The sequence below is a fragment of the Pseudonaja textilis genome, chromosome 1, assembly GCF_049901715.1.
Source record: "Pseudonaja textilis isolate UNSWEBS1 chromosome 1, rPseTex1.2, whole genome shotgun sequence".
Classification (NCBI taxonomy): Eukaryota; Metazoa; Chordata; class Lepidosauria; order Squamata; family Elapidae; genus Pseudonaja; species Pseudonaja textilis.
Window position 1 is genome coordinate 225,232,851 of NC_141990.1, and position 23,748 is coordinate 225,256,598.

General features: G+C 36.0%; 1 protein-coding gene across 1 annotated transcript in view; it reads left to right on the forward strand.

Annotated features, from left to right (window-relative positions):
- ZDHHC5 (zDHHC palmitoyltransferase 5) overlaps positions 1–23,748 on the forward strand; it is a 65,041-nt gene that overhangs the window by 15,977 nt on the left and 25,316 nt on the right. The window contains exon 2 of the mRNA XM_026719643.2: positions 4,111–5,413. Within this exon, the coding sequence (XP_026575428.2) occupies positions 5,310–5,413 (104 nt within the window). The 5' untranslated portion in view covers positions 4,111–5,309. The remainder of the gene's footprint in view (positions 1–4,110; positions 5,414–23,748) is intronic.

Below are 23,748 nucleotides of genomic sequence, written 5' to 3' on the forward strand. Positions count from 1 at the left end.
TAGAGGATTTGAAAGATTAATATTCAATCAATATTGTTTTTAGATTAATGCATAAATGGGAAAAACCCATGAAAGATTATTTTAATATATGACTATTGTGAACAGTTGATTATATGCCTAATAATGAAAAAAAATCGATAGTATTCATTATGGAGGAATGGTTGGTGAAATGGACACATCTTGCTGAGATAATTTAACTTTTTTGATTAGACACAACATTTATTGCTGAAACCCCTTGTAGATGTTTTATGTAAAAATGAAAAAAAAATATGAACTTGTGATTTATGTCTTTGATGTTTACATGTAATCCTCAAGTTATGACCAGTCACTTGGTAGCTGTTCAGAGTTATGGTGGATCTCCTTGAGGGTACTTATAACCCAGTTCTGAAGTTCCAACACCTTTTGCCCTCCCACAGTCACATGATCATATTTCAGGCCCTAGGCATTTGGCCTGCATTTATGGCCACTTGAACATCCTGCAGTCACATGACCACATTTTACAACATTTTACAAATGTTTTTTTTGTTTGCAAAACCTGCTAATAGCTTGTATTTTTTTTCTGTTTTCCTTCGACATTTTTCCTTGCAATTTTCTTTTTCTTTCTTTCTTTTTTTCTTTTTTTCTTTCTCTCTCTGTCTTTCTTTTTCTTATTTAGGGAGTTAGGAAATTTATTTTTTAACTCACTTTTTAAAAGTTTTAATAAAATCATAAAATGTAGAGCAACTGAAGACAGGATTTTAGAAATGTCTTTAACTTTTATCTCTTTTTTTCACATGTGTCCTTAATTTCAGTTTAAAAGGAATTTCAATAAATTAGTAACCACTACAAGCTGTTAGTTTGTGTATATAGTAAAGTCAAGTTTCCAGCAATCTTGTTTAAAATGTTTGGGAGAGTGTTCAGGTTATCAATCAACAGTTCACCAAACCAAAAGATAGGCCTTCAGGAACATACATTATTACCATAAATGCCTAGAAGATTCTGGTTGAGAACATTACTAAATCAGCAAAGCATTTACTTGGATTTCATGGTTTATGCTGATGTTGTATTTTGCTTTATGTTGTATTTTAAGCTCTGTATTTGTATTTTATTTCAAAAATATTTGTCAATGCATAGAAGGGGTTATTACTGAAATTGACACTAACTCTGTGCTTGATGCAATGGAAAATGATAAACTAGGGCAGTGGTGGCAAACCTTTTTGGGCTCCTATGCCAAAAATTGTGCATGCGCTTGCACACTCGTGCTCACGTGCCAGCACCCAGAAGGCAATGTGCACTTCCCCCCACATCCCCTACACATGTGCAGGTAATCCCTGCCTGCCCACCCCCACTGCCCCCTTACTTGCACTGCACCTCACAGCTGATTTTTGGCCGGTTTGAGGCTTTTTTTGGTCTCCCAGAGGCTTGAGGAAGACTTCTGCAGGCTTTGCAGGCCAAAAACTAGGCCCGTTTCATCACTTCCGGTATTTTCTGAAAATCAGCCGTGAGGTGTGCGCATGCGCAGTGAGGTAAGTTTGCCTGCAGCTCGTGAGCCTGCACAAATGGCTCTGCGTGCCACCTATGACACTTGTGCCATAGGTTCGCCATCACGGAACTAGGGCATATGAAACTGACTAAAATTGCAGTAATAACAAGGCTCAGCAACGAAATTGCATTCATTCTGCTCTCCTCCTTTGTAGTTCACTGCCTTTTGGCTTCTGCCTGTGTAAATTGCTAGGATTTCAAAAAATGTTCTATTACTGTACATGTACTAGTTAATCATCTCTGCCAGCAGAAGTAGCTGCTGTTCTTAATGAATAATTTACAAAATTGATCGCTCACATTGCTCAGTAATACAGTGTCAGACATATAGAATGACAACATGCAATGTTGTCTAGCTCTAACATCTACTGTGATTGATCCCCAGTATACATTCTTAGTGATGCTTTTACCTGGCTTTTATCATTTATATTATATATGTACATTATTTTCATAGTGATATTTGGTTCAGATCGATGCTTGCCTTTGGATGCAAATATGGCTTATAAATACATTATTTTAATTTTGAACCCAAAAAGAGCTTGATTTCCAGGTCTCCCGGATTGTAGAGAAAGTTGAACCATGATTATATTTTAATGTGATTTATAGATAGAAGAGAGGAAAAAAGGTGCTTGGGTTTCTAACAAATTCACACTCTTAAAAGAAAAAATTAGCCTACAAAGCAACTTCCATCTTTCTATATTATGTAGCATTTTTTTTGGAAATGGGGTAATTTTTAAAAAAATCACGTTCAAGGAATAAACAGGATTTTCTTGTTAGAGCATATCAGTTACCAAGGGCCCCAAAATGCAGTCACGTGACTGTGGAGGGGCGGGGCACAATATTTTCTCCCACACATTACCATTTTTGACCCATTCCTCTTTGAAAAATTGCTTCAACTCACATATCTTTTTGATTTGTCTTTTTATTTGCTTTAGGATATTCTATATTTCACCTGTTAAGGGTAGGACTTTGACTCAGCCTTTCCAAAACTCAATATTTATTCTGTTCTCTCAATATTTACTATAAGTTTGTTGTGTTATTTATTCTATATATCTTCTGACCTTTTTTTGTAGAATTGGTAAGTCCAGAATTCATTATAAGCCAACTAGATCCTGAACCTGCAAAACGCATCATGTGTCATAATTGGGATGAACTTATTTTGTTGAAATGCAGTGAGATTTTTTTCTCCAAATACATTTCTCATTAATGCCAACAGTTTGCACATTTGTTTCAACTGTCATCAAAGCATTATTCATAGCCTACTGTTTAGCCAAGTAAACTTGACACAATCCTTGGCTACCCCCATGTATATTCTCTTTAAGTTTTTCCTGACATAAGAATGATTTGCAGATGCTGTTACTGTGAAGTTCCATTACTTAGTGGCCTGCAAGCCCTTTTTCTTTATTCGTGTAGTATAATATAACTTTATTTTAAGGTAATGTTTTTGGATGATAATTTCTGGGAAGAGTAGCGGTGTTGCATTTTTCCATTTTTGCGCACTCTACTGGACTGTGAATTGAAGAAAGCCAACATCTTTGTCAGTAGTTTTATAGTCTTTTTTGGGCTCATATCTGCAACTATTATTCTGATCAGGATATGATTCATTTCCACAACTTGTACTGTGGGGATAAACAAAAAATCTGGTTTTGTTCTGGAGAGGGGCCCACCAAGATCAGATCTTATTAATATTTGATCCAACTCACTTTCTTAAAAGAGTTGATTGTCTAGGTTTTTAGATATTTTTCTAACAGAGGCAGCTCATACTAGCTCCATGAGATCAATAAAGACATCAAGATCTTTGGGTTGTTTGTTTTGCTAAAATCTCTTCATTAATAAGACTTAAATGAATCTCTGATCATATTGTAAATTATGATACTAAAGAAATATGGATAATTCTAAAAGATTCGCAGACCTTACCGTTATATCACCTCTTGATTCTATACTTTTGGATAATCTGATTAGAGTTTATAACTGAAAATCAATATGACAAAGGTGGAGAGTAGTTGCAGAGAGCATATGGAAATGTATATAAAGGAAGCAAATGAAAGAAGTAGATGATGCACATCCGTTTTAAAAGTTGATTTAGCAATGAATTTATATTTCAAAATGTGTTATGGAATTCCTGACCAACAAGGTTTTAGTCTTTCTTTGAAAAGGTAGTTTGGAAGTACAGTGTTTAGCCAATGCTTTCTGCCTGCTAGTAGAAGAAATAAGTTAGCAGAATACTTTTCCTGTCCACTCTAGCATAGAGAGAAAAAAAGAGGGGAAATGCAGATGAATAATGTTGTATAATTGCTTAATATATTTCAGTCGTCAACATGTAAAAAGTGAGTGATTTGAAGTTTAATAAGTTCTTCCATTTATGTTAGACATAATCTTTTAGTATTAATTTTATTAACATTAAACTTATCCAAATTAAAGATAATTATTGGATGTTTGAGGGTTGAATATAAAGTGTGCCATATCTCACAGTCAGAATTATTCCAGATTTGTAGCTTCAGAAACCAAATCACACAAAAGAGAGTTATTTATAAATCATTCTTTCATTTAAAAAATGTTACAAATAAAAATGTTTTTCTTTTGTTTTTCTAGGTAAAAAGAAGAGTTCCAGATATCATTTTTTTTTAAATGATGTGAAGATTATTAAAGCAAATATGAATAAAGACTAATATTATATGTCATAGAAGTGTGACAGTGGATCAGTCTGAGCAGACAAAATGTTGTAGGACATAAGTTTGGAAGAAGACTGCATTTTTGTTTTCTGTCAATTGTTTTATTTTTATGACAATCTTTGAAAATTGTGAGGCTTCCAGTTCTGGATTTACTCTCTGTAAAATTGAAGCAAAACTTATTTCTATTTTAAAGAAGCAAAACTTACTTTCTATTTTTAAAAGTAAAAAGTATATTTATTAAGGGTTTAAGAAGACTAAAACAGGACCAATCCTCAGTTTGCTCCTCACAATTCCTCTGGAAGAAAAAGGATTTTCAGCTCAGCCTTCTACCAGCTGTTATTAGGATTTAGCATTCAAGAGAAAAATAAATGCAAGCAACTGCCACTCAGCCCTAGTTTCTGATGAAATCAAGGGGCAGGGTTCTAACCCTGGGAGAAAAGAGCATTCTAGAGGCAGAAAAACATGTGTTCTAGACTAGCATATTTACCAGTAATGTAACTATCCCTAAACATCACCCACAATACATTGCTTTATCTTGAAAACAGATTAGAAAGGGAAAACTCTGCCTCGAAAATTATTGTGCAATTTCTGAAAATAATAATGAAGTAATAATACATCAAAAACCATTGGAGCTTATATCTAGTACAACATTTTTCTTGGAATTTTTGTCCAATCCATCTTCTCATCTTGCACTAAAAATTCCAATCCAGCTGCAGTTTTCTGCCTTATTGAACTATTTTTTTCATCTTTAGAAGGTGATATTCTCCAGAAACTACATGGCGACTACTTTTTCCAGAATTTAGTTTTATGTTATTATTTTTCGAAAGGAATCTTGGGATTAGGTTTATTATTCTCCTGATTGGATCTTGTTCTGTTCATTTAATAATTCTATCCAGATTTATTTATTTTTTGATCAATGCCATCTTGAATTATAATTGTGAATAAGATCTGGCTCTTAACAGACAAATTGGAGAACTTGGACAATCTTTTAAGCTTTCCCCTGATTTCTTGTTTTGTTTTGTATTTTGAGAAAGCTTCTTTCCCTAATTTTCTTACCCTTCTTGACTCCTGTTGGGCCTGGGCTATGCTGCAGGGCAGATCATCCACCAAAGCTCCAACATGCCAGCAGCATCTGGAAAGAGATTCAAACCTAGCAAGTATGTCCCGGTATCAGCTGCTGCAATCTTCTTAGTAGGAGCCACCACTCTCTTCTTCGCTTTTACGTGAGTCAGAAATATCTATTACTGGGATGTGCAATGGAATGAACTGGGGAGTAATGATATGATGTTGGTGTCTTTGCACCCATTGCAAGAGTATATAAAAATCAGAGGTGTGTTCTGTTTCATTAATTTTGCAGAAGTAGAGATAGGATTGATGCAAAATAAAAGGAGAATGAAAATCTTCACTGAATTCCTTAGATAACTATATATAACAATACTACCAATGTGTTTATCACAACACGTTTATCACACTTAACACATTTTAGAATAAAGTGAGCTTCTTTTCACTATTCAGTCTTCAGTTAAATTTTATAGATAAATGTCCTTGTAAAATTCTAATAAAAACTCTTAATTATTGTCCTAATAAGTTTCTTGCTATTAGAACAGCAGTTTTCCTACCAGAAGTTTCAGATGAAGATTTGTACCATGTGTTACTGATTTTTGGCAAGGATCATCACCATTCTACATTGCCTTAAAACCACAAATCAATCATTAAAGCCACCTTAGCAGTATTACCAAAACTGGACTCTTTCAAGCCTTACTATCAGAAGAAAGATTTTATGTTATACTGACATACATTTCAACATCAATTTCTCTTACACAAAACTTTATATTTTATTTGGAACAGATTGCTGCTTTAATAGTATGCAAAACTACTGCAAATGTGATCCTTTTAAGTTTTTATTCTTGATTATTATTTGATTATTATGAATATTGTGACTTTCCCTTTAAATTAAATAAAAGCGTTAGTATAATAGTTGATATAATTAAAAGAATAACTACTATTTCTGTGCATTTAATTAAATAATATGGTGGCATTTTTAATCTTAAATTTATTTTTAGTCATACAAGATGAGGGCAATTTCAGGTTTATACCTGGCTTTATTTATCTATCTCTTATGTAAACAGTGAGGCTGCGTATTGTTTTATATTTAAACGAAAAAGATTTGGAATATAGACAAGACCCATTCGCTGTCCTTTAAATCATGCACATCTTTTGGGATGTTACTATTGGAGTAACCTTGTGAATCCAAGGAGAAACAAAACTTTTAAAGGAATTGTCAACAGATGCATGAGTGTAGATGCATACGTTTTCCTTTGAATTTAAACTACTGCTAAATCACAGTGGTATTTCTATTAACATTTAAAATTAGAATATGGAGCCATTTCCTGTATCAAGCAAATATTTAATGTGCCACTTTATCTCTAACAAGATATATTTCAAATATATTCTAATGTAGCCCAAATGTTTTAAGCTGCATTGGTGCCAGTCTACCATTTAAGAATTATTGGTGTGCATATATGCATGATGCATGGTAATATGATATTAAGAGTGATGCACTCTTGTACATAAGTTAAAGTTAGTAAAACTGGTTATGCTGAGAAATATACTCTACATACCATGTTTACGTAACTTGTTTCTTAAGTGCATAACTACTGAAGAGAATGGATGAGATACTGTCTCTCAAACAAATCATGTTACATGATAGCTAGGTATATACTGCTTGTTGGCATAGTGCATACATTGAAGAGAAGCTTTACTAATAGCAAGTGGTTTCACTAGTTTTACAGGCTATAGCTGCCTCACCCATGCTGCCATATGATGATGATGTTGCACCTCATCATCCATATGAGTATGCATAGGAGGTGTGTATTTCAAGTTTTTGAATAGGTGATCTCCAAACTGAACAAACTTCCAACTGAGCAAATATAAAATGTTTATATTATTCTATACATAAGAAAAATGATGGAGGGGACCTAAAAAAGAGAAAAATGAACATGATACGAAAAGCTAGAGAACAATAGGCTCACCAAAGATTTAAAAATGTATATGACTTGTCAAATACATATTTTAAAAACTGCTTTCAAAGCTGAATAAAAGTTAAAACATTGAAGTCATTAAACAAAGTTTTAAAATGATATATATTTTTTTTAAAAATGGAACATAAAAAATAAAGCAATTCATGTGTAATTTAACATCAAAGTATATTTGTCATTTTAATTTAATTTTAGAGATATTTGTTAAAATATTGTTCAGTTTCTGCTTTGATGTAAATATCTTTCCAGGTAGCTCCTTTTCTGTATATACATGGAGTGTGTGTGTGTGTGTGTGTAAGCTTATATTAGATTGTACCCTGCAAAGTATGAATGTTTAATTTTGAAGTTGCAAAACTATGAATAAACCCAATACTGCAAACAGGCTGCAGTTTTGGCGCATAATGAATGGTTTAATCATATCCAATGGCTGTTGAAAATATGCAGAGCTAAATGTTTTTAGATTAGTCCATCTATGATATCTTAGTCTTCTACATTTTAGCACAGTCTGATTGGAGTAATTCATGGAGCCTTGCATTCAACAAAAGAGCCAGCAAGCTGCATGGAATGAGGGTGCTGTCCTTCAATTTGTTCTTCCAGGGATTATATATTCGTTTTTAAAAAGGTGTATAAATTAGCAATTACTATAGATTGCCAGTTAACATTAGTAGACGGTCTAATCTTGTATAAAGTCTGGTATCAGACTCAGTAAAGCTGGTAAATGTAGATTAAAGACATTATGTGCTATTATTCACAAAACTGTTAAAATACATCCTTTATGGTGTGTTTTGTAGTTCTACTTCAGTTTGCAGGGCAGACTCTCTGCAGTCTTTCTGTACACTGCACTGCCCAGACACCATCTTGTCTCCAATGCTATTTAATTTCTATATGAAGCTGTTGGCTGTCATCACTGGGTAATTTGGAGCAGAGTATACCAGGATGCTAATGACATCTAGCCCTATTTCTTAATGACATCAGGATGACTAAACTGGTAGTAAAAGCAACATACTGGATGAGAGTTAATCTGAAATTAAGTTTTAGGATAAAAATGTTAATAGGGAATGGTTCTTAGGCCTGGGAATTGGGCTAGCTCTGAATGCGGGGGCAGTTATTTGAATTAACAGCAGGAAAGTTTTTTTCAGATGTGGCTTCGAGTGTGCCTGCTTTAAGGAAGTTACATGTTCTTTTGGTTTCACATAATAGGCAAGAATAATATACTACTGTGTGAACCCAAGAAAAATAATGGTTGTTTAAATACACTCAGACAAATATAGCAAGCATGCCAATGCCAGGTACAAAGTACTGTACCTTTCTTATCTTCAGTAAATCTGAGGAGGTTGTTGAGTAATTGTACATCCTTTGATAATATAGTACTTCTGAAGAAGAGATTTGCAATCTAGAGTTTCCCTGGCACCATCTTTTTTACTAGAGGCATAAGAACACTTATTACTAGCTGGCTAGGAACATTTATTACAATCTGGATGCTAATATTTCAACTCTACCTATTCCTTGATTAGGACAACATAGTTCATGCTATGACAACATCAATACTAAAGTACAGTAATCCTGTCTTAATGACAGTATTTGGGATTGGCAATTCTGTCACTAAATGACAGTCACAAAACTCAATATTCTATAACTACGCCCACAATGGCAGTTGCAGCAGTTCCAGTTGCTGCTGTTAAGCAGTCCTTGCATGCTTGTTAGGTGTGACATCACAGGATCCATTTGCAATCTCCTTTTGGCTTCCCTATTGACTTTGCTTGTTGGAAACCAGCAGTAAAAGTCACATATGGCAATCCCCTGACCATATGATGCTATAACTGTTAGAATTTCATGCCAGTTTGCCCAAATCATGATCACGTGGTGGTAGATAGGCTGCAGTTAGAAGAACCAATCCTAATTCTCCTCTTTCAGCACTGAATGAGGGATCATTAAACAAGGACTACCTATAACATGTTATATGCATCTTTAGGATGGATTACAAGCAGTACCCCTCCGAAGGCAGGGGTGTGAAACTGGATTTCTTCAAGGGCTAGATCAGCATTGTAGTTGTCTCTCTGGGCTAGCGGTGGGGTGGGGGGTGGGGGAGACAGGATGGAAGCTTCCTGCAATACTCTGCAGGCCAAAATGTGGTGCAGGGGGCATGCGAGGCCTCCTGTGGGGTGGTCCTTTGCTATTTCCAGGCCAGCCCCATGGGCCAGATCTAACCTTGAGTTTGACACCCCTGCCCTAAGGTATCCAATTTGACTGTATACATATTAAACTTATGCTGCAGTATCACTGCCATTTTTCTCTAGAGTCAGTCTTAGGGTAATTTGTAACAGTATATAATATTGTAAATAATTTGGAACTATTTGTTTGGAAACTATTCATTTATTTTTGTGATCTACTTGACTTCTTTGTTCCAAAAAGGTCTGACTGGTTTATTTATAATAGAAAAGTAAAATAGAATTAAAAGAACAATTAACCAACCCCTAAAATCCAATAATAACATGTAACCTTTGACACACAAGGAAAATAAAATCAGAAACATTGGTTTTCCAAGAACCTCTTATTCTAGGAAGGTCTTGCTGTCTCCACTTTGATTTGCAGATTACTAGTTAGTAACACTGTGAAGATGGAGGCACCTTGTAATGGCATTTGCTCAGCAAAATAAGCTCCTATGATTTGTAAGGACTAACATTGATACTTTTAAATCTAGACATCTTTTTAAAATTCTTCCTTGTGCATACATATATACACACAGAGGTTTTCTTAGTTTCCTCAACTTTTGTAAACTCTGATTTTTAAAATTAAAAACAGTTGTATAACTGAAACATTGCTACCTAATTATCCACATACTATGTAAATAAACTAGTATTCTGTTTCTTACTAAGTAGTTAGATATAGTATTATATCAACAGTAACCTAGAACATACCTATTATGTCAAAGGCAGGTTGGATTTGATTTATATCAATTTGATTGAAATCACTAGTAAAAAGGCTTTATTTAAATCAACTTGATTTAAATCATAATTTTTAAAGAGCAACTGTCATCTGTCCCGCAGCAGTTTCTCCTTTGACCCACTGTTGACTCACCGACAGTCCCATTCACTTTTAATGGGATGGCTGGTGATGTGGAAGTGGCACAACAAGGTGAGGGACGTGACAGGCAGTAGTTGAGTGGATACCCACTAATAGGCATTGCCATGATGGATCTGAAATGACAGATGCTCTTTAATATTATATTTATAATCTGTTTAGAATGTTTCATTTTTACTGCTTGCCCTTCCTCCTCACACTTGGAGCCTGATGGTACAGTAATCAAAATGTCCCCCCCATTGATCCCTCCCAGTCCAAAACCTCAATAAAGTAAGCAACTGTCTCAACCCCCTCCCCCCCCCACATTTATCTCCTCCCCCATCTCTGCCTTCTTGGCCACCAGGCACCCTGCCTAGTAAGAACTACACAGCTCTGAGACTACCTACCATGCCCTGGGAAGCTGCATCCATCCCAACACAGTCCCAGCTTCACTTGTCCTCTCCACCCTGAGATTTCTGCCATCCTGCACTCTGCCACCCCACCTGACCTTCACTGTTTTGCTCCAGCTGCTCACAAGGTCTGCCAAGCCTGGTTGCAGGGTCAGGTCAAGACTAGGTTTCACGTTGCAAAAAAACAAAAAAGCCCAAAGCAGCCTCAGAGCCACGGCACCAAAAATATCCCTTTCCATTGAAAAGAAAAAGAAAAAAAGCAAAGGAACTTTTTGGCATACCGCAACTCTTGGTTTTGGCTAATTTTTCCCAATGCAAAGGGACCTTCTGATGATGTGCTCTATCACTGCTTTTTGGTGGCCGGACTTACAGTGTGAATGAAGAGTTTATTTGATGCTGTGGCTTTGGGGATGCTTTTTGCTTCTTTGGGTTGTTTGCAATCAAAGGCCACCCAGCTCATCCCAGGAGTGCAACACAAAGAAGCTTTTTTTTGGTGCACTGCAGTTCTGTGATTTTGGGGGGGCTTTTCCCTCCCTGCAGCTGAAAGATGCTTTGTCAGCAGCAGAAACAAGAAGTTAGCAAAGATCAGCTGGAGCAACAAACTGTAGGGCAGCAGAGGACTAAAAGGATATATAGATAGAGTGGGGCAAATAGGCAAGTGGGAGAGTTGAAGTTCCCATGCAGGTGGGCTGCCAGGCACTCGCATTTTGATCGTGATTGCAGGGGGGCATTGCAGTGGCTGTAACTTCAGGTATGGGTTGTAAGCCCCTTTGTTCAGTGCCATTGTACTGTAATTTTGAATGGTTGCTGAAGAAATAGTCATAAGTCGAGGACTAGTGGTGCTCTTGATTTCATATATTCTCCAGCAGGATTATTCAGAGAAAGGCATTTTATTGCAGAATTCCTAGTTTGTAATGCTTATTCTGTTGGAAAGAAGCCGTCCCTAGAAAACGGGTTGACCTTCAAAGCCTGAACGGACTTGCCTCTTAAGGGCTGAGAATGTGGCTGGCCCATGGTTGCCCAGCCCAGGCAGGACTAGAACTTGAAATGCTTGGGAAAAGATTTTCAATTGAATAACTATATTTTTATAGAAGTTATTTAATTGTGTGGTCTCATTTTTATCTTATATAAGATCCTTACAACTCATAAACTATATATGTTTAATTGGCTCACCAAAATCCTTATCTAGGAATTACATGAAATTAATTCAATAAATTAATCTGATTTCAGGAATCTCATTTAAAGCAGCATTAACTAGTTATATATTTTCCTTGATCACTGTAGTGGAGCGGTCTGTGCAAATTGATAAATGCTTGCCATGTTCCAGAGATAATTTCATCATTGGAGGAAAGTTTTTAGGGTAGTAATTTTGTACTGTTGCTGTCTTATAGTTTGCCACAGGTTGCACAATAATTTCTAGTTCTGTAACATAGTAGTTCATAGCTGATAGATTATGGTAGAGTGTCACATTTTTTCCAAAACTTGTTTAAACTTCCTTAAGATTGTGGAAAGAAAACATTTTTTATCCCAAACTTTAAGAGTTTATATTGAGTTAAGTTTAAATGTCTATTAAATTATGACTGAAATGGGCAAGAGTGCCTTTACATAATGCTTTGTTCATATTGCTGTGGCTGTTTTTTTTTTAATTAATTCCGAGAATTGCAAATCATTTTGAATATGAGTCCCAGCTTAAACAAGTTTTGCAAGTCCAACAGTCTATATGAAGTCAATCAGAAACTTAACAGGTATGAGCTGTTTACTTACTCTCCTGTGTTATGGTGATTCCTTTGTAAGAACTCTAGACTGTTTTTGCCTTCCTGATTAATTTGAGAACTTTGGACTATTTTCCAAATTAATTTTTCTATAGATACCTAATAATGTCTTGTTTCTAACAAGATAAAGAATAGGCTGGAGGGTGTGGAATATGTGAATCAGGATAGTCATGAAAAAAAGAGGAATTAAAACTCCTGTCCTAGAATTATAGTCAAACTTTAGAGCTCATGAGAAAATTGGAACATCATTCTATTTCCAGTAAACAATTTTTACTAATTCTGAGAATGTATTTAAAGGTTGTTTCATGTTGGAATCATTCTTGTATCTGTTGTCATCCTGAAAGTCTGGCTATTCCAAGTTAAGTCTACAGGTTTTTTTTTTCATCTTTCAGGAAAAAAGAGAAGGCATAATAATTAACTTTTATATAATTTTATTTAGAAAAAAACCTTCAAAGAAGAAAATAGAAACTAAATATAGAATTCATTGACTCACTGAATTCTTAGTAATTAATTTTTGCCGATTTTCCCCCCTGAATTGATCCACTCATTTGTTTTGTAGGGAAAGGTAACCTAATCCCTTTTGCAATATTTTCAGCATACTTGAGAGGGATGCAAGCTACTTACTCCTGAACTAAAGCACAGCCAGGAACATTAAGCTTTAGAAGAAGAGTTCTCAAACCAAGATGTTGCAAACAACCCGAAGTTGGGAGAAAACCTTGTTTAAAATATTTGTGAAATGGACAAAATTTCTGCTAAGTATAACAACTGCCATCTATTGATTATGTGACAAACTATTATAACATAACAGATACTTGGAGGAGAGCAGTATTAGTCTTGAGAGGGAGAGGGGAGCAGAACTTTGGTAGTTTCTGACAATCAGTTTTATTAAGGCACAGAAGCTTTCATGAGCTACAGCTCACTTCATCAGATGCATAGAGTGGCTAGATTGATGCAGGATTTAAATTGGGATGAGATGGGGGAAGGGAGGGTAATTAGTTATGCAAGTACAGGTTACCTGGGAGACAGATTAAAAACACCTTATTTAACAATCTACTGTGTTAAAAACCCTGTGACTTTTAACATGTTATAATTGTTCATTCATAAACTTTTTCGCATGTAGCTAACCTCTAGCTCTTTTTCCCCTCCCCGCAGTTTCCCCCATCTCTCCCCAATTTAAATCCTATGTCAATCTAGCCACACTGTATCTGATGAACTGTAGCTCATAAAAGCTTATGCTGTAATCGGTTAGCACTGACCTCAAAAATCAGGTGTGGATTCTCTCAAAAGCATTTATTTGTCTCTGGCATTTTCTTGGCATGGTTTCTAATGTCCATGGTTTTGGGAGTGTCTGTAGAAGTCTACGTGTTAGTGAAGTTCAGCATTTTTATCCATTTTATTTTTAAAGCTGTTAAAACAGCTCTATCATTATTTTATTTAATCATTTCTAAGGCCAACCATTTGCCAAACAATTCTGGGCAACTTACAAAGTTAAAAGCAATTAAAATCCAATATTACATTTTAAATGGTGACAGTGCTGAAAAGGAAAATCAATCAATCCCAAACATTCCGCATACTCAATGATTTGCAAGGAGCCTGTGCGAAGAACCCGGTCTTAATTGTCTTCCTGAAAGCCAGCAGAAACAGGGCTGTGTCAAATCTCAGGGAAAATACTGTTCTAAAGGGCAAGTTAATAACAATAGAAAAAGCATGCCTCCCACCATACGATGACATTGCTTAATTGATGGAACTCAAGCATGCCATTCCCTATCCAGTCTTAACAGGACAAATATAAATATTGGACAGCTGTGTTTAGTTTACTTATTTATTGTACTTTGAGGTGCTTTAATGGATAACTACCAATACCCTGAAATGCACGCAGAAGCCAAATGGTAACCAGTGCTCCTTGTGCAACAGTGTTACATAGGCACCCTGTTTGCGTTGTTGCTCTCTGACCAGTCTTCAGGGTCAACCCGCATATTCAAATATGAAGCTATAGTTAAAATATAGTCTATAATATATTAGGAGACAACACTGACCCCATTGAAATTATTAGTTTTATTCAAGGGGTAGGGAACATTATGCAGGTAGTCCTCAACTTAAGACCAAAATTGAGCCCAACGTTTATGTTGCTAAGTCAAATATTTGTTAAGTGAATTTTGCCCCATTTTACAACCTTTTTTGCAGATTCACTTAACATGGTTGTTAAGTGAATCTGGCTTTTCCATTGACTTTGTCAGAAATTTGCAAAAGGTGACTTATATGACTCCATGACACTGAATTTTGTTCAAGTGACCATGGGGATGCTACAATGGTCGCAAGTGTGAAAAATGTTCATAAGTCACTTTTTTCAATGATGTAACTTTGAACAGTCACTAAACAAACTGTTGTAATTCGAAGACTACCTGTATATGTTCATTTTTCACCATAGGAAGTTGTGTATTGTAAAAGCTGAAAACCCCTGCTTTGAATCTCAAACTAACAGATTTGGCAAAGAGAGTTTACATCAGTTTAAAGAGAACAGGTAAGCCCAGGAATGGCAATTTTAAAACAGATTAAAGGCCTTTAACAAGATTTTTTTTTAAAAAAAAATTGATTGTGTGTGGTTCTCAAGCTATGCTATAGATCCAACATGAGAATTCTTGTGTATATAAGAAGAAATTAAAAAGCAGATGTGAATGGATCACATTAGTTAAAAAGCAGATCTTCTAGATGTGAGGGTAACCTGGCTGCAATATCGACCACCCCATTGATCACCAGGGTATATTCAGGTGATCTGCATAGCTGTCCCCTTCTTCCCTCACAGCTTAATGTGTCACTCCAAAAGCTCAGTGGAAGAGGATAACCATCCCAGATAGAACAAGTATACCGATTGTCGGTCAAGGTTATTCGATAGCTGTGTTCCCCTGCGAGAACCTCCAAACAACAATTCTTCTAAAACAGGGGTGGAAACTGGCGGCCCACAGGCCAGATACGTCACACACAGGCCACACCCACCCCACTTCCACGAAGGCAAAAAATGTTGTCATATTGTGAGATCAAAGTGACAAGGCAAGTTTGACACCCGTGTTCTAAAGGAACTGTTTTCTTAAATACTCCCAGATACGCAACAAAAGGATAGGATGACCTTACAGGCCTTTAATATTGAAATCCAAGAATAGTGGCTTTCTAAGTGATGTTATTGTCTGAATTGCTAACTCTTGTCACCAAGTCAAATACAATATGTGAAAAATCATATGTATTCTAGTCACATAATTTTGTGTCAGATAAAAAACTGCATGAATCCAGTAGATTGTGAGTTCTAATCTTAGGCATGAAAAACCAGCTGGGTGACTTTGGACCAGTCTTTTTCAGCCCAAATCACTTCATGGGGTGTTGTAGAAAAAATAGGAGGAAAGGAGTATTGGTTTGTTCGCTGCCTTGAGTTGTATATGAAAAAAGGCAAGATAAAAGTAAAAAAAATATTTACATTTGTCATGTACATGAGGTTGATTTATCAAGACATAAATTCTTCATATGGGGTATCCATTTAGTAGAAATCTGTATTGATAGTTCTTTAATTTTAGCTTTCATTGTTAGGCTGCCTAGACAATCTAGAAAGTTATTGGCTCAGATTTAATATTCAAATGAGCAGACTATTTAAATTACAGAGTTGGCTAGTTAAAATAGTCAAAATTTCAAGAATTGGTCAATTGTGAACAATTATATTATAATGAAAATGGTATATTTTCTAATTATATTATGTGTAAATAATCCTTCCATTAAAATATTAATATTGATAAAACCCTTCATTTCATAGTAGAAATTATATTATTGTTAGATAAACCCCTTTACATTAAGTTTGAAAGGAATGGTCAGAATTAATTTTGTCCCCAGCACAAGTTTTAAATAGAAATCAACTGTAGCTTCCAAGAATAGATCTATGGAATGAAGCAGGATATAAATGAGAGTTAAAAATATTCAATATCTACCTTTTGGTGGTGTTTGTACATGGTTTACCATTGTATATGTAATTGAAATAAAACTCCATTAAGTTCTCCATTGAGTCGATGGGAAAATCCAGGTTGGGTAGTCTCTATCTTTTTAATTTCAAATAGGCTTCAAAACTCCATAGTAATATTTATATCAAAACTTATTGTTACTTACAAAAAATAGATATATGTTCATATGGCTTCTTTGTGACTTCAGCTGTATAATGATATCACTGCCGAACTATAGTGTTAAACTTTCCATTTATGCATTACATTGTACGTTTTTTAATGACTTTCACTCCAATATAAAGGTCCAAGTCTGGTTTACCCCCACCCACCCCCCAAAAAAGTCTGGCATTAAAAGATTAAATCTTTAGCTTAGAAGACTTACTTTCACTATTATCTTTATTGATTAGAATTTTTCATAGCAATGTTTGTGGTAGTGTTTGCATTTTGAACCAACTGTATCACTTGCGTATATTTTTATGATATTGCTTGCATATAAAACTGAACAGTGCTCTTAAATTAATTGATAGGTTTTTTTAAATGCAGTAGGTATTTTTGAAATAGCTCACAAATTCAAAGCAGCCATCCATTGAAAACCAACTTTTTGATACCTTTACAACAAGAAGGAATTGCAAAAAATATTACAAATTTCTATCTATAACTCCTTACATATAGTCCTCGATTTACAATCACAGTTGAAGCCAATTTTTTTTGTTGTTGTTGTTAAGTGACTTTTGCCCCATTTTGCAACTTTCCTTGCCACAGTTGCAAACAGCCATAAATGCAGTCATGCTGCCAAGTATCCAGAGTTTGGTCACATGGCTGTGTTGGGGGTCTGACTGTTGGAACTTCATCTCCTGGTCATAAGTCCCCCTTTTTTGGCCAGGCATAATAACTGATTGCTAAGTGATTCAGTCACTAAGTCCTCATAAGCCAAGGACTATCTGTACTTGCCAGCACTCTAGTTGAATGCCAAGATTGGCGAATGAATTTTCTCATATGTATTAGTAATCAATGCAAACATATTTCAGTTATTGGTATACAATTCACCCAAACAGTGTCTTTATTCTCTTCCCAAAAGTTATTTCACTAAAGGCCATGGTTAGTTTAGACCAGGGGTGTCAAACGCGCGGCATCACGACTGTGTCACAAGACATGTCGTGATTTTCCCCCCGCTTCGCTAAACCAATTGTGAGCATGGCCAGGGTGTGATGCATCTGGTCCATGAGTTTGACAGCTCTGGTTTAGGCAGTAATTCATGTTTTTGGAAAGTTAGGTGCCATTATCATTTCTTTTCTTTTTCTGTGCTTGAAATAGAGTCTCTTTTGAATGGTGGATAAAATAATAGGTTTTTTAAATTTTGCGTCCCAATTTTTGGTATATTTTAAGTTCCATCTTTGTTGGATTTTTTTTTTTTAAAGAATATGATTGATGATTACATGTGGTACTCCTATCAAATTTTGCTCTTTATCTCAGTTACCAAGATGGAAGTTTTTGTGTTCTTTTCCTGTCTCTTTTCTATTTAGAATGATACTCTGGGGATACTTCTGTACCTACAGAAGTATCTACAGTACTTACAGTACAAAGCACTTTGATCACACATATTCAGAGTATATTTTACTACAATATCTAAATATTGTAGAAACAAAATATACTTAGTTTTTGCCATTGCTTTTGTTTCCTTTCTGCCTCCCACTGACCCATAAAAAATAAAGATGGAATTGAATTAGTGTTTGCCTTATGGATGAGTTTGATCCTGGGGAGAATTTAAAATATATGGGGAGGAGTGTTTCATCCCCACTGTTAATGTTGGACAGGTTTTTTGGGGTTCTGGTCCAACTTTCATACTATGTCACGCTTTGGGTAGCTGCTTAAACTGATTTTTCTCAAGCAGAACATTCATCAAGCCCTCTTTAGCAAACTGTATGTGGGTGGCAATTGATAAGAATTCTGTCATATGAACTAATGTTATTCAGAACCACTATATCTATACATACATTAGGACAAAAATCTTTTTGAGTCTTTTTCACAATATTTTGATGCAAAGAAGTAGGAGTCTGCCGATTATTTGCATAACGGTTGCTGATTGCCTATCAGTTTTAGAAGCAATTTTTAAAGTTAACCTATTTGCTACATATGCCATTTTGTCAAGCTTTCTATACATTTATCTTGGCTGTTGGCTCATGCTGTATAAATCTATTTATCATAGAATGCTCTGACTTGGGAAGGAGGGACAGATGCTGCCCTAAATCTGTGGGATTAAATTCTCAGCAACAAAGCAGATTAGGGTATTATACCATCAGCTTCAAGGAGAAAAACTGCTGGCCTTTGAGCCCAGGCTTTTCCACAGAAAGGACTCTTTTGTGAACTTTATCATCAATAATTAGAGTTGGAAGATACCTGGGAAGTTTTCTCAGCAAATCTGTTTAACCCTTTCCTCCACTTCCCCTCTTATAACAGCATCATCCCTGTCAGATAATTGTCTAGCTAGCCCCTGTTTCTTTGTTTTGTTCTGTTCTCAGTTAAATTTCATAATTTCAGAAGGCAGTCTTAATCGATACTTCCCATCTTTTAATTAAATTTTGGAACCCAGATTCTGTCTATGTTTAATTTAATATACAAAGTTATATGGCTACCTAACTCACAGGTAACTCCAGATGGTTTACAACATTAAAAATCCACTACAGAAATCCCCACCTCTTCCCAATGCTTCCTTGTGACTTTGGTGCTTCTTAATGGGTGGTCTAAAAAAATAATGACACTCTTTAATCTAGTTTAGCACTGTTGTTTATATCTATGCAGTTTCCTTGGTAGTCTTAGGGAAGTAGTTTGCCACTGTCATCTGGAATGTTTTTCCAACTTGCCAGACAAGCAATAGCTTTGGAATTCCCAGCTGAGCCTCCATCCAAATGCAAGTTATGGTTGAGCCTGTTAATAGATTCCAAAATTGGCTACCTGCTGCCTTCTTTGAGGGCAAAAGAATGACATAACAAAATTAATTTCTCTGGTGTAAATCTGGATTTGGCCCATAACAGTTAGATGCAAAGTTAAAACAAACAAACAAACTAAAGGGTTGTCTCAAAGGTGCTTTTTTCAGTTGCCTTTTGAAAAAAAGCACCTTTGGGACAACCATGACCTGGATGACTGAGTATCTCCATAGAAACTAAAGGGTTAGTGTCATATCATTTTGTAGCATTTTACTATGCTATTGTATAGAACTTAACATCTAAGTAGTCCTTGATTTACAACCATAATTGAACCCAGAAGTACAGTCCTAAATCATGGCAGTTTTTATGTGGGTCACCGTGTGATTGTGCTTGATTTTATGACCATTTTTGCAGTGGCAAAGCAAACATTGTGATTGTTAAATAAATGCTGCAGTCATTAAGCAAATCCATTGTATCCAATGGGCACTTTTTGACAGAAATCAGAAGTAGACACCAGTTCTGGCAAAAAAGCATCATAAAACGCAATCACGTTACTGTGTGATATGACAGTTATAAATGCAGGCTGGCTGCACAGCTCCCAAAATATGATCACTTGACCGTAAGAGGTCATGGCCATCGGAACTGGCTTGTAAGTAGCTCTGTGGAGTTCCCTCATCATTTTAAATAGTTGCTTAGCAATCAGTTGAAAGTCCATGACTCCCTGTATTGATAAATACTTATTCTGAGCAAAGGGAGCAAGTGGACTGATAGTTTCAAACTGATAAATAAGATTTCTTACTGATTCCCAGTCCATCCTCCATTGCTTATAAAAAGTCAATTGAAATAGTTGCAAGTAAAGGACCACATTTTTATTTTCTGTATTGTTCCCTGCAGTTTTACAGTTGGAAATATTTTATGTAATTCCCCTCGCCCTAACCTGTTAGAAGAATCTGGAAGAATTTATTTTACCAGAGGAAACTGAGTACATATAATATGATTTCTATTGGTATAATTTCTGTTTGATGAACAGAACAGTAGCAGTATGGCAGTATGATATTGTTTGGTATGATTAATTTAGAAAAAAATATGGTACAGTGAAAAAGCTGCATAAAAGGGAAGTTAGAGAATTTAGAGTAGCATAAATGAACTACCAATTAAATATTTCCATATATTTTAAGTGGCAATAGAAGCTACAAAATATTCCAAACAATGAAAGAAGCTTTTTAAAAGTACAATTTTGTTGCCAAAAAAATACCATATTATAAAAAATTAATAAAGGGGAAGCCGGTTTAAATTTGTAGGAAAGAAAATGCTAATATTAGCATAGACTAGATAGTTCAATCAGTCAGTCATTTATTATAAATGTCCTGTCTTAAATCATTCAGATTCACCCTTGAGCTGGATGCCCGCTACACTAGTTCTATGCCTCAATGTAATATTATCCAAGATTAGTTTGAAAATGTTGATTCTGAAAAAATGGACAGGGTCCACGTGCCACCTACAGTCTGGATCTTGGTCTTTCTAGTTGGTGAAAGTGAGATAACGGGATTGGGTCAAACCAGGATTTAATGCATTGGGGGGGGAGGGGTAGCTGCCTCCAATCCTGGAAGTGGCAATAGTGTGCTTCTTCCTTTAAAAAAGCCATTGCTTAGCCCAGCAATGTTACAGAACTATTGTTCAATCTCAAATATTTTTATTTTTAGGGAAGGTTGTTTTAGAAGGTGGTACATTCTGGACCAGTTATATCTTATGACTAGTTTTCAAACTCAACCCCATGTAAAGCACATTCAACTATAACATCTTTAATTGTTAAAAGTACTGGTATATTAAAGTATAACCCCAGTTGAAATCATTAGATTTATTCATAGTGCAGGGAGGGCTGTATGTATTCATTTTTCTTTATAGATGATTGTGGTAGAAAAGCTGAGAATCCCTGGTTTGGAGTCTGAAATGGAGATTTGACATAAAATGTTTGCACTGATTCAAAGAGAATAGGCAAGATTCTGAATATGGCAGTTTTACATTAAACAAAAGGCCCTTAGCAAACTCGGGAATCAGACATGGTTGTGACATCAGCTAAGGCCTTAACTGGTCATGAAAGCCTTATTTATGATCATTCCCAGCTTGTGTCACTTTTTATTTGGAATACTGTAATGCACTCTGCATGTTGCTGCATGTGAAGATCACACAAAAACCTCAAATGGTTCAGAATACAGTAGCACAATAACAACAGCTGCCACTAAGCATCCTCATGTAACATCTTTGCTTTAGGAGCTGTACTGGTTACCAGTTATTTTCATATGGAATTCAAGATACTGCCCACCACATATACCGTAAAGCCCTACATTGCTTGTGGCCTGAATATTTTTTGGATTTCAGACTTCCATTGATTTCTTTTCATTCATAAGATCAGGAAGAATAGACTCTAATCAGAACCCTTCTTTCAGTGAATGTGATTTGTAGGAATCCTGGTGACAAGCCTTCTCAGACATCCCTCCTCCCCCTTTGGAATAACTTCCAATTTGAGATTAGAATAGCTTTGACTTATTAATATTCTATAACGCTATCAAGACAATGTGTATCTGTTGGAAAAACGGGCCAGCACTATGTTAGGTTTTAACAAGAAGTGGTATAGTAAAAAGGGATGCCAACACCTTAATGGCCTTATGTACAGTAAATCATTGATGAAACTGCATCTGGAATAATGTATGATTGCAGTACTTCAGAAAAAGATGTAATAAAGCTAGGGAAAGTTCAGAGGAAGGCAACTAAAATAAACAAAGGGCTGGAACAGTTTCCTTGTGAGGAAAGGTTGTGATACTTGAGGCTTTTTAGTCTAGAAAGGAGGGAAACGAGAGGGGTTGTGATTGAGATGTGCAAAATCATGCAACGTGTGGATAAAATAGACGAGAAACTTTTTTCCCTTTCCTAAAATACTAGAAATAAGGATCATTCAATACTGGAAGAATCAGTATAGGCAAAGGAATTTTTTTTTACATCATGTATAATTAAACTTTGGAATTTGCTTCCACAAAATGTGCTGGCTACCAGCTTGACTAGCTTCAAGAAAAGATTGCATCAATTCACAGATGTCACAGGAATCAGTGCTACTGGTCTTGATGGCAACGTAGCTGCCTCTGAAGGCCATCTTCTGGGAAACTAGCAAGCTTCCTGAACAGATAATAGATAATCAGAGTTGGAAGGGACCTTGTAGGTTATCTAGTACAACCCCCTGCCCAAGCGGGAGACCCTACACCATTTCTGACAGATGGCAGTCCAATCTCTTCTTGAAAGTCTTAACTGATGGCGCTCCCACAACTTCTGAGGGCAAGCTGTTCCATTGGTTGATTGTTCTCACTGTCAGAAAGTTTCTCCTTATTTCCAGGTTCAATCTCTCCTTGTTCAATCTCCATCCATTATTCCTTGTCTGGCCTACAGGCGCTTTAGAAAATAGTTTGACCCCTTTCCTCCCTGTGGCAGCCCCTCAAATATTGGACTACCACTATCATGTCTCCCCTGGTCCTTCTCTTTATTAGACTAGCCAAGCCCAGTTCCTGCAACCGTTCATTGTATGTTTTAGCCTCCAGTCCCTTAATCATCCTGGTTGCTCTTCTCTGTACTTTTTCTAGAGTCTCAACATCTTTTTTATAATGTGAACAAAACTGGATGCAGTACTCTAGGTGTGGTCTTACTAAGGCTTTATAGAGTGGTATTAATACTTCCCTTGATCTTGACTGTATCCCTCTGTTAATACAATTTAGGATTGCATTAGCTTTTTTTGCTGCTGCTACACACTGCTGGCTCATATTTAGCTGGTTGTCCACTAAGACCCCAAGATTCCTCTTACAGTTACTGCTATTGAGCCTGGTTTCACCCAGTCTATATGTGTATTTTTGGTTTTCCTTGCCTAAGTGTAGGACTTTACTTTTCTCTACATTGGATTTCATTTTGCTAGATACAGCCCAGTGCTCTAGTCTGTCAAGATCCATCTGGATCTTGAGCCTATCTTCTTGGGTGTTAGCTATTCCTGCCAGTTTAGTATCATCTGCAAATTTGGTAAGTTCTCCTTCTATTCCCTCATCTAAGTCGTTAATGAAGATATTGAAGAGTACTGGGCCTAAGATGGAACCTTGTGGCACCCCACTGCTTACTTCCCTCCATGTAGACTTAGACCCATTAAGGACTACTCGTTGAGTACGGTTTGCCAGCCAGTTGCGAGTCCATCTAGTGGTGGTGCTATCTATTCCACTTTTTTCTAGCTTACTAGGAAGTAGGTTGTGGTCTACTTTGTCGAATGCCTTGCTGAAATCTAAATATATTGTGCAGTTGGTTTTCTCTTGTGGGAACAGACTTGTGGACTAAATGGGCCAGAGGTTT